The following is a 12,361-nucleotide window of genomic DNA, read 5'->3' on the forward strand; positions in this document are numbered from 1 at the left end:
GATTGGTAGCACAATATGTCATATTTTTATGTGACCTCCTGGTTGACATAAAGACATATCTGGGACATGGGTGCAGGGCTGGTCACAGAATGGAGTAAAACTTAGAGGCCAGCAAAGCCCAGGCAGCCTCATGTCTTACCCAGCCCAACCAAGTGTCCAATGCTTTCTTGGAACAAAGGTCTTTAGGGATAGTAAAACTAGACATGGGAATGTGTTAAGTATTGTTTTGCTCAGTTAAAAAAGTAAGGAAGAAAGAAAAAGAAAAGGAAAAAAAGATTGAAGACAGATTGCATATGTTAATTATCCAATGAAAGTTTCAAAAATGATCTAGTCATTTGGATCTTGAAATACTTTACTGCTTAATATTATGTAGACAGCCTAAATCCATGAGATCTGAGCTTGTGTGAAGAGTTTGAAACCTATACAAGTAACAGATTTGCTATTTGGGTTACAGTGTGGAAAAAAAAAAAATCTCTGGAAACAGATTTATGTATTACTTTTTCACTCTGCCACCAGATGTCCTTCACGAGTAGGAAAATATGATGGCTTGGCTATTTTGAAGTGTGAATGCCCAGCATTTTTGAATAGAGAGTGAAGGGAGAGTGGTAGTGAATGTAAATGTACCTCAGACTTTTGAATAAGACACGTATTTTGGAGACTGCCTTATAGGTGTAGCTTTCAGAAGCACTATTTATTTAACTTCCAAATTTTTATTTCTCAAACTCTGCAAACATTTACTTAACATATTTCCTTTTCACTTAACTCTGAACTGATATTTTTCAAAGTTGAGCCAATTTTTATATTTTGAAATTAATGTTCAATATATTCCACTCCTTATGCTAATTGTGATACCGAAAATTTCATTTTCGAATGGAGCTTCCTGAGGATTCAAGGAGGCCAGACCGTCCCCTGCCCCAACCCCAGACTTTTTATGGCCACATAGTTTATACATTTTTATGTTAAATTAATTCTAAAAGCAGCAACTTAATAGCTTTAGGAAAGTCAGTTGAATGAGACCAATGTGTAACTTAATATCAAGTCAAACTGCAGTTGTAGCTTACTGCTAATGATATAATTCACAGGAAAGTATAGGGTATAGCGTATTCATCATATCAAGCTAATAAGTAGTTATCTTTTCAAAATAGAAATTATTTGGTCAAGTGTGCTATAAATGTATAACGTAAACCTCCATAAGATATAAGGAGCAAGGACAACTGTATTCTAAAGAATTTGATATGTGAATTCTACTGGGCCTTAATAACATATGGGTACAGGATTCCCACCCTGATCCCAGCACCACTGTAGGCCTGGGGTGGCCTGTGCCTCTACATGAGGATTCCTTACTTCTTCAAGAGGTAGGGCAGGGGTGGGACAGACGACCTATTTCCAGAAACTGGAGGCCATCTGCATGAAATGTCAGCCAAGCAACCAGATGTTTGCTATGGATTGGCTCCCACATCTGGCTCCTTGAACAAATTCCTCTTCTTTCCCCCCCAGATGTTTTAGAGACACATACAGAGAACTTAATGAAGCTTGTCCAGAGCTCACAGAGGAAGGGGCGGTAATATTTTGGTGTCCTGCAGGGGGCGAAGTTACCTCTGATTTTCTTAAGGTGGTTCACACATTCTAGCTAACTCCAAAGCCAGATCTCTCCTCTCCCTTCAAATCTGTCACATCCCATCCTGCCCAATCACATGTATCTTTTCTCTAGTTCCCTCTTCTAAAAACTCTGGGGAGCACTGGGATGTCAATAGGGAGTGAGTGAGAAGGGGGATTAGGGGTTCCTTTCCCACCCCATGTTCCAGTTGATTTGGAGAAGCAGTGGTCCAATTTTGAACTTATTATAATCTTAGAACTGTACCTCTTTACTCATCCCCTTGGTCCCCGATGCCTACAAAGGTTTGCCTGGATGTTTGCTGACAAACGTGATGTGTACAGGTTGGGAGCACATAGTGAGGATATCAGAAGACATCTCTTAGTTGCATGTCACTGTCCTCATGATCATTGTCCTGTCCCAATTAACCTACTTTTCAGTCTTTAGGGTTCTTAAGGGGGATGTGGGCTCTTGTGTTCATCATTTAAAGCCACCCCCCCCCCGCCTTATTGTAGCACTCCTCTTTACTCTAGCTCTGTTCAACAAGAACTGAAAGTCCACCTTGGTGAGGGTGGCAGCCCATACCAGACCTGAATCAGAGCTCCTCATCAGAGCTTAATTGATAATGTATCACTAAATGGCATCATAGGTACATGTCACCTTGGTCCATCTCCTTATAATTAAGTGTCTAAATAAAGGGGTGTGTATTTGTATGTATTCTGCACTAGATTTATCTCCATAGATGCATATGTAACAGGAGGGTCACAACCTGATTTTGTGTTTCTAATGGCATAGCCCTACTAAAGTGTCCCCATTTATGCTCAAGAATTTTTTAAATTTTTCATAGCTTCCCTCACTGCATTTATAGCTTGGAGCTTTTTTTACTTGCTTGTATTTCACCAGAAGTCTTATGAAAAGAGTGCAACTAAGTTTTGTAAAAGGAGGCTGCCCTGGAGGGGGTTCCTCTTCCTATATATACCTGTTGGGATCTCAGATCTTTTGGATGGAGTTTGTGTCTGCTGTGGCTAGCATGGCTATGATTTTATGTTTGTAATATGTCCTGGATAGAAGAAAGCAATGATGCAGTCTCTTGAATTCTAAGAGTCCTGGCATCCAGACCAGGCAGTGATGTTTTCTCTTTCAGGATGAAAAGAATTCTTGTAGATGTTTAAAGACTGACTTTCAGCATTGCTGAAGTTGTGTGGCCTCATATCAACAACTGTTGGACATTTGTAAAATTATAGACTGTCCTAAATGACCACTATGCCTGTGCCAACATAAAACTAGAAAGACGAATCCAGTGGATTGTTAGAGGTTAAGACCCTTGCTCACTCAAAACAGATTCTTTGAAATAAGATAGGAATGTTTGTAAGATTTGGACCAGCAGAAACCCCATGACCTCATAAGTCCATGAATCTCATAGTCTATATTTGGTCTCACTCCCAAATACCTTGGATCATGTGAGCGGAGGCTGCCAAATCAGCAAATTGCAGTTTTTGTTTCTAATCCACACACTTTTTACCAGGTAAAAGAACATCATTTAAAGGGAATTTACCTCTAGCATCCACAGATGACTGGGTATTCTTGGACAGTGGGCAGGCAAGTGAATTTGCAGCCTTTTTGGTAAGTGTTGATGTTGTCTTGTCAAGTTCATAGCACCCTGTGCTTCAGGACCTTCTACCACTCCCCCCTACAGGATGCATGCCAAGCCCTTTTCTTTACTGGGCTCGTCTTCATTCACCACTCCTCAAGTTTTATTTTGCACTATGTAAACTGTGTTGTATTTCAATAAATTAAAATGCAACATTAGCAGACAAACTGAAGAAGCACAGAGACATTTCCAAGAAGTTAGGGGTGGCTTTTCCATTGTATTAGCAGATCACACCCTCTTCCAAAGCCCAAATGAAGAGATAAGTCAAAATATTCGACCCCAAACCCTCAGGACACTGGTCTGGCTTATATTTGGCCCTCTCTGTGGCCAGTTTGTGAGCAGCTCCGTTGGAGGGTGTGTCCCAACTTGCAGCAGCTGCCTTTGAAAGCCACGTGTCCGCTAAACGCCTACATTACATCAATAATAAGAGAAACTAAGGAGGGAATGAGAAAACGATCATTTTTCTTTTCTTCCTCAATTATTTCAGGAATAATTGATTTAATAGCTGTGTTTACTTGTTTTTAATACAACTTAGGTCTTTGACATGACAGTAAAAGAGACAGGTTCGGATTGGGGAGCTCGTTAAAGCACTCTTACTAACGATGACCTCTTTGCCTTTGGTACCTCGCAGCTCCTCGGGCGCCTCCAAGAATTCTCTGTACTTGAAACCTACCCGCCGCGGAGGCGACGCCTCTCGGGAGGGGAGGGTGAAAGAAGGGGCGGGCCTATTTAAATAGCCCGAGAGACTCGTCTCTTCATTGGCTGCCAGCTTGTCGGTTACCCAGGAGGGCGGGGAGTCCCGGGAGCTGGAGTGCGGTACCTGAGCTAGACGCGCAGCAGAAAGCCCACGTTGGCCGCTGCGGGGAGCGCAGCTCCGAGAGGCGGGAGACTGCGAATCTCGGGCGCCGACGTCGCAGCAGCCGCTCCCAGCAAGGGTCCCCTTCCCTCCCGTCCCCTCGGCCAGCGGGGTTTTCTGGGCAGCTGGGAGAGCACGGAACGGAAAGCAAGATCCTCGCCGCCTCCGCTTGGGGAGGCGAGAGGGGCGCGATTTTGAGGGGGAGAGACAGTGCCCAGGCGGAGGGGCGCGGAGTTTGTGAACAAGAAGGAAGTTAAGCCTCGCGGAGAAGACTGGCGTTTCGGGACGCCTTGTCGTCACAGCCTGGGCCCTGCGACGGGGGAAACTTCATCGTGGCCCTGCGAACCGGAGAGGGGCGTGCGCGGGGGATGATGCGGGACGTCGCCTCCAGCTCGTGAGAGGCCCCGCTTCCCCGCCGCCCGGGGTCCTATTCAGCCAGCAGCTCCGGAGGGCGCGGGGCAGCGCACGTGTGCGGGCAGCGAGGCCCTGGAGTGACCGCGCCGTGACCCGCCCAGGGGCTGGGGCGCCGGTTGCAGTGCAATACTGACTTGGGCACACCTGGCTTAGACTTGCGTCTCCAGAGACCCGCGCGGAGTGCGGGGCTCTAGTGATCGCCCCTTCGCCTTCCCTCCAGCCTGGGTTACTGGGGGCTCCCCGGACGACCATGAGAGATAAGGACTGAAGGCCAGGAAGGGGAAGCGAGTCCGCTGAGAGGTGGCGGGGGCTGTTCTCGCCAAGGGCCACAGCGGCCGCTCTCCAGCCTCGCACAGCCGCTCGACGCCTCGCGGGGCCCGCGGAGGCAGCCCGGCCGGGCGGGGATGCCGGGGCTGGGACGGAGGGCGCAGTGGCTGTGCTGGTGGTGGGGGCTGCTGTGCAGCTGCTGCGGGCCCCCGCCACTGCGGTTGCCCTTGTCCGCAGCCGCGGCGGCCGCTGCTGGGGGTCAACTGCCCGGGGACAGCGGGAGCCCTATCCGTGCAGAGCAGCAGCCGCCACCACCGCAGTCCTCCTCCTCCGGCTTCCTCTACCGGCGGCTCAAGACGCACGAGAAACGTGAGATGCAGAAGGAGATCCTGTCGGTGCTGGGGCTCCCACACCGCCCCAGGCCGCTGCATGGCCTTCAGCAGCCACAGCCCCCAGCGTTCCCACAGCAGCAGACGCCTCGCGGGGAGCCACCTCCAGGACGGCTAAAGTCCGCGCCCCTCTTCATGCTGGATCTGTACAACGCCCTTTCTGCAGACGACGATGAGGACGGGGCGTCGGAGGGGCACAGGCGGCACCCTGGGCCCCACGGAGGGGCCAGCTTGTCCGAGCTCCAGCAGCCATCTGCCAGCGCCGCACACACTCTCAACCACAAGAGCCTCTTGGCCCCTGGACCTGGAGGCGGCGGCGCGTCCCCACTGACAAGCCCGCAGGACAGCGCCTTCCTCAACGACGCGGACATGGTCATGAGCTTTGTGAACCTGGGTAAGAATTTGGGGTAACGTAACGACGAGAACATCTCCCTCCTTTCCAGTTTCCCAGGCCCAGGGTGGTGGTGGGTGCGAAGGGGTGGAGGAGCATGCAGATCCCGCCTGGCACTGAGGGGATGCGGGGACTAGCGGGCTGCGCTCCTGCCACCTGCGCGGCGGTAGGAGGCACGTGCGCTCCGCGCTGGTCCTGGGTCAGGCTGCGATCTGCAGCAGTGGGAGACTGGGGGCGGGACTAGGCTCGCACGGGTGCCGGGCTCCGGGAGTGTTACCCCTGGATAGCTCGTCTTCACCAGGGCCCGGGCACCTTCTGCGCTTTTCTCACTGCTGCCTGGCTGGGACCATTTTAACCCGACTCTGGCCTCCGTGGGAAGCTGAAGGCTCTTGTTTAGCGCACTTTCCCCTCCGAACTGTCTGCCTTAGGCCCCTTGACTCTTGGAGTGTCAGTTTTCCCACCGCGACTTTTAGGGAATCCGAGAGGAGTTGAGAACTTTGAAAACTTGACATGAGTGTTTTAAGAGGAATCCACAGACTTGGGAAGGTAGCGCTTTGGTTCCAGAGGAAGGTTCTGCAAGACCGCGGAGGGCGATCCGGAATCCCAGTCCAACTGGGGTCATCCAGTTGGTACCCTTGCTCACCTGCCCCCAGAGGCTAAAGCTTTAATCAAGGCTGCCAAATCTACACGGGCGAGAAAGGGTGCGGGGGTAGGGTCGGGGTTGGGCGCTGAGCTGGTCTGAGCCCGTTGCCAGGCAACGGAATGGAAATTCAAGGGCGGCTAAATCGGGCTGTGCCACAAATGTTCTGTGGCAACCCGGACAGAGTCATATCGCCTTGTTTCCCCCTTAAGTTTTCTCATCTGTAAATGTGAAGGTTGTGAGGAAGACGCTTTTGCAATCAATGCTTCTGATTTTTGCTATTCATTCAAAAACTGATTGAGTTTAGTGTGGGCAGAGGGACATAGGGGATGCATCCTTCTCAGGGAGAACTGAGGAGGCAGCAACCACACCCCAAGTGGGTGCAGTAGCTTTGTGGGGTGAGTCTCCACGAGCATCCTGTTCTGCATGAGCATCCTGTCCCGCATGAGATGCGTGGCGATGCCCAAGGCCCCACAGTGGGTTAGCAGACACTTGGTAAAGTAGCACACAGGTTTCCAAGCCCTGTCTGAGACGTCCGCTGTTTAACTGCATTTATTTACTTGAATGATTCCCGTGTAAAATATCTGGGCGATTTCTTTGCAAGCATATCTATGATTCTCAATTCAGCTGAGCTTTGGTGGGTGGGGGTGGAGCGATAAAAAGTGAGGGGTGGGAGCGAAGGAGGAGGGGGAGGGTGAAGAGGCTGGAAGATTGGCATCCAAGTGGTGCAAAAATCCTCCTGGGAAATTCATGAAACAGAATCTCACAGGGAGTGGAAGCGCAGGGCCTGCCAATCTGGCTACTTGCACTGCCAGGAGATCTGATTGGACAAAAATTTTCACAATTTATTGGAAGCAAATCCAAGGTTGAGCCACCTCCGGGAAGCAGTCTAAGGAAACTCTCTCTCATGCCAGTCAATAAAATGTGGTGATGGGGGTTGGGATGGAATGGGGAGGGGCCGCTGAGGATTAGGGCTGTTCCTTATTCTAACTTTTCTGCTTCTTCTTACCTAATAAATTCCACCCCCATTCTCTCACCCTCCCACCCACCCACGCCCCCATGTTTCCTGACAACTTTGGGGGAAATGTTTTATTGCCTTTTGCGGGAGTCCTAACCTGGATAAAAGTGGAGGAAGACTGGTTCCTTCATGGAGAATCATGTTACAGTCTCCAAGAAAACAGTTCCTGACCTGGGACCCTGGTTTTCAGCCTTGTGTACCCATTAGCATTGCCCCAGGGCACTTGAGGAACTCTGGGGTTCTGGGGCTGCTTCCTAGATTACTTCAGAATCTTTGAGGGTGGGGTTCAGGCATCCTCCTCCTCTTCCTACTCCTCCTCCTTCTTTTTTCTCCCCTAAGTGCCATAGATTTTTCTAATGTGCTACCAGGGTCAAGAATCTCTGGCACAGAAGATCTTGATGTCTGAGGAAAATCTATGTATCATTCCCAGAGATGAAGAGCAAAACTTCCAAACCTCTACTGTAGACTTACCTGAGAGCTTTAAAAAATCCTAATGCCCAGGTTTTATTCCATCTCAATTCACTCAGAATGTGTGAGGGTAAAAGCCCGAATCTTTCCAGGATTCAGGAACCATTGCCTTGGGTGGTATTTGAAATTTCAAGAATGGACTTGAGGCAAGTTTGTAAAGTACAGTCATGTTTATTGTGCTTAGTGACTTCCAAATTCCTCTGGTTCCTTGCTTTTCTGACCTTTTGTGGTCTATGGGTACACACTCCTTCTGAGTCACACTGTTTGAAGCTGATTGACAACTAGTCTTGCCAATGGGGTGGTTTAACGTAGTATCTCCTTAAGGATAGTTCCATTTTTCATGAAAGATTTTTAAAGATATGTAAGTTCCAGGAGAACTCACCAATAGTGCAATTTCAGATCCAGGGGACAGGCTGTCATGGAACTCTGACCTGAGTCCCTTATATCCCATCATTGGGCTGTGTGACTATAAGTAATACCTAATATAGGTCTAGTCCTGGACTCCCATGTGGGTAATTAAAGAAGAAACCCTGTTTTAAGTAAGTAGAATCCAAGCTAAAAGCCATGCCACCTGCCAATCAAACAGTTCTATTTCATCTTAATCCATTTAGTAGTGAGAAGGGGAGATTATCACATTTCACAAAATGTGAAAATATCTGATACCATGACTCTGAGCAAAAGAAGGACAGTTCACTTGAAGAAAGTAATTGCTTAGTAGCATGGATTCTCTGAATAAGGATGTGGGGAGAATTCCACAGATTTCCTGATTGGTGTCAATGTCATGTTAACTGTTATATTACAGGGCTCATCTATTAAAGAACCTGCAGAAAGACAAACGCTACAGTACTGTATTTGGAAATACTCTTATCTGCTGGGCTGAGAAAGTTGAACCCTGGAGGTATAAGGGAAAGTGTTACATAGTTGTAAACATTCCTCTTCTCTGAGACTGGAGGAATAATTTACTCATGAAATACGTTTAAAACACCCTGAGCTTTGTCATCAGCAGAACTATCAGGAAGTATGAATCAACAGGATGAATCTCTCCTAGTCCAAATGCTGGTCATTTGACCAGTTCATTGTTGTTTATATTGCCTGCTTAAAACTCCATCTGGGAGAATAGCCTGGGATGTGAGGTACAGTCCGTCTGCCACTGAGACTGGTCTACAGAGTGCCCGGGTGAGCTCGTGAACTTGCATGTAATCAGGGCCACAGATGCCATTTCTGTTTGTTTTCTGCTAAAAATGTCTTGGCAGTCTAATAAGCAAGCCTGCCAATGTGGTGACCTTGGAGAGGTGTCCTGAAATATCCTTGAGGTCCTAGCTTAAAATTCACCTTCTTAGAGAGACCTTTTTCTGCCCCTCTACATAAACTAGGGTTGCTCCATCCTGGACTTTACCACCCCAGCACCCTGTTTATTTCCTTCCTTTTGCTGATCACAAGGAGTTTTTCTTTTTTCTTTTGGAATTTGCTTACTCATTTGTTTGTGTCACCTCTAGGTTGTCATCCTTCAAAGGCTGAAGTCTCACCAATCCACCACTATAGCCTGCGCACATAATATAATGCGGACCACGTGGCAGGTGCTTAAAAAGATTGAATTAATGAAAATGTAGGCAATACCCCATATTTTTAATACAGAAGATCTGATTCTTTAGAAATGCCATGTCTGATTTTTATTGAGTAAAAAGTCTGAAGTTCAGACATTTAGAACATTGAGGTTCATGGCATTTGATGAATATCATAATGTTCTATTAACTTGCCTCTTTTTTCATTAGATATCCAAGTGTGTATTAATTTGTTTTATGCATTACATGAGAGAGATGTAATAGTGCTTCTTTAAACCTCTGTATTTTAGACTTCACTTACTTACTTTGAATTAATGAGGTGTTGATCTCCAGATGCTAGGATTAAATGAAATGATAATAATAATAATAATAATAATAATAAAACCTCCAATCATACTCAGAAAAGGGAATCAGTATGTGTTAGTACAAGTAACAAGAAACTTATTGTACTAAAAATACTGGCAATCTTCTTGACAAAATTACTCCTGGGAAACATAAATTAGAAGAAAAATTGAATACTCCCTACTCATATTTCTAGCCAGATCCACAGTACTGTCTTTCCCTCATCAACATAGGATCAGTAGGTACTATTTTTCATTTGAGCTGCCTGTCCTCAAATGAAGATTTTTATTAGCAGAAAATAAATCCATGCCTGCAAGCTACTCACAGCAAAAAAGAGTTTGGAGAATTTGCAAGAGCCCGGCTCAAAGAAGCGGTAGAAATCCTGCTGAAGAAATTTAAATGTGAAATTCAGTTTTATTCCAACAAAAAAAGTCGTACAATGTGTTCTTAAACTAAGATGAAAGGGCAAGTAGATACCATTGTTTAGACCTTAGATGGTGTTTCCTTTGGTTGTCCTTCTAAGAATGGGTACAAGTCCTTTTTTAAATGTGCTGAATCATGGTTAGTTCCTCTATTTAAGAGCTCATCTCTGATTAGCTTGGAGGAGGGCTCCCCAGGGATAAGAGAATCTAAGTGGAAAAAACAAAGTTCAGCACTTTATTTAGCATATGATAACGAAGTCACATCCCTGTGTCTTCAGAGTTTTTCTGTTTATATGTTAGATTTCATTTTTTTGGTGCTAGAGCTCATGCACACGAGGCCCAAGCTCTACCCCTGAGCTACACCTGCAGCCCCAAACCAGTATTTTATATGGATATGGGTGGGAGAGGTGAATACCTGCTGTAGGTAGTTTAGCAGACTCTAAGATAACTGCTCCAAACTCTTTGTCTCTAAGAAGCTGAGTTAGAAAAGGAAAACGAAGAGGATGCAGTTTCTTGGATAATGAATCAGCTCTTTGTAACTTTTTCACGAGAATGCTGACTTTTATACTTAGAATAAAGTCATTTTGGTTTAATTTTTCCACATTGAGCCTGATTCCCCAACCTTGCTTTTCTTTCTCTTTTTTTTCTTCCTGAATTTTAGTCAATTCACCATCATTGGTGCTTCTAGCAGTAGAAAGAAAAGGAGGAGATATTTTTAAATCAGATAATTGTGTTTTTTATTAGAAACTTCCATGTGTATCTGGTTAAAAGGAGTAGAAATCAATACAGAACCTCCTACAGATATGAGCAGTCAATTTACAGCCTTCATGCTTGTAAATAGGTGTTACATATTAACTCTTCTGTCCCACCCTCAGAGGCTGCAGTCTAAGGACCCTGTGCCTGCCAGGAAGCCCGTTGCCTGGGCCTCAGACTGTCACCCAGGGTCTGGGATGGGGAACTTCAAGCACCCTCTTTTTTTGTGTTCCTTACACAGAAGCAGTGCATTCTGTTGTCCTCTTTCTTGGTTTTTGTCATGAGAGCAGAGTTAGTTTTATTTAAACACATCTCTTTTCATCATCTCCTTAACCTCCAGTTCAACACCCATCTCTGTTGATCTCTGGCCCTTTGGAAATTTGTGAGCCAAAAAATGGTCCCAGTCTCCCTTGGAATATATGAAAGTGAAGATAAAGTTGTATTGAGGAGAAGAAAAACCATCATCACGTTAATAGAATTTAGAGTTATTAAAGAACCAGGGCTATCAAGTTTTGAGAGCACCAGGAATTCTCAGAATCTGAGTTCTGTCTGCTTATCACAAGCACTAGAAATCTACCCATTGATTGCTAATCACTGAAACTTACTGGAATTTTTTTGGTTCAGCTACCAGGATCTTGAAGGTATTGTTTTCTATAGTTTCTTTTTTCAGTATAAATATTAGTATTCAGCACCCTATGGATAAAGTTAGACTCCAGGGCCTGGTTGGGAAAACAGCTAACATTCACAAGGTAGTTTTTGTTTGTTTGTTTTTTTTCTGGAGAAACATGTCCAGCAACAGATAACTCATTCTGGGTTTAGTGGTTGACCTAGTTTGGGATTATTGGTGAATTTATATTGTACATAGAACTTTGAGCTTCAAAAGTTTTTGCATATCATCTAATCTTTTGTGTTTTCAGTTGAATTTGTTAGATTTATTCAGGTCACTTTCCCCTTGAAGGACCATTCACAGACCTGCCAAGAGGTCCTCGTGCATCAAGACAGTAGGGCCTTTAGTCAGGCAGGAGTGAATACTTAAGGAGTAATTACAGTAAGAGCATAGTCCTGGAAAAGAGGTGAGGAGATCTAAATCTTCTGAAATTTTGTTGTTTTTGTTAGTGGATAGCATTCTCTCCTAGCACAGTGGCTTTGAGAAAAGAAAATGCTATGTATATCTATAAACATCCTCTTGTTCAGCAGGCTGAAGTGCTGTTGACCCCAGTGAATTGTTTTCTGCTTGGAAACTGAATTGCAAACCACTGTGCTCTGTAGTGGCAATTGTTCCACTGATATCCACAGGCACCGATTCTCTTCCTGCCCTTCCCATCTCCATTATTTAAGAGATTGGGCCCATAATAGAGATGGTATCTAAATTGCATCAGGTAATTCCTTGATGGCTCCCCACGGTCTTGTTATCTCAAACGCAGTCCCAGATGACTGAGTCCAAGAATCTCTTCAAACATTTTTGCAGAATGAGGCTCTGGTTCCTGGTTCCGAGTGAGAGAGGCTTCCTGACTTTCAAGTTCATGGGCATACGCCCTTGATTGCTGATCCTGCTGGAGAGGCTGGGATTGTCCTGGGCCCGAAGAAATGTCCT

General features: G+C 45.9%; 1 protein-coding gene across 1 annotated transcript in view; it reads left to right on the forward strand.

The window, feature by feature from the left end:
- Window positions 1-4,054: 4,054 nt before the first annotated feature.
- Window positions 4,055-12,361, forward strand: part of Bmp6 (bone morphogenetic protein 6) — a 166,483-nt gene continuing 158,176 nt past the window's right edge. Inside the window, exon 1 of the mRNA XM_048799764.1 lies at window positions 4,055-5,565. Coding sequence (XP_048655721.1) covers window positions 4,920-5,565 — 646 coding nt within the window. The 5' untranslated portion in view covers window positions 4,055-4,919. The remainder of the gene's footprint in view (window positions 5,566-12,361) is intronic.

The sequence above is a fragment of the Marmota marmota genome, unplaced genomic scaffold, assembly GCF_001458135.2.
Source record: "Marmota marmota marmota unplaced genomic scaffold, marMar, whole genome shotgun sequence".
NCBI lineage: Eukaryota > Metazoa > Chordata > Mammalia > Rodentia > Sciuridae > Marmota > Marmota marmota.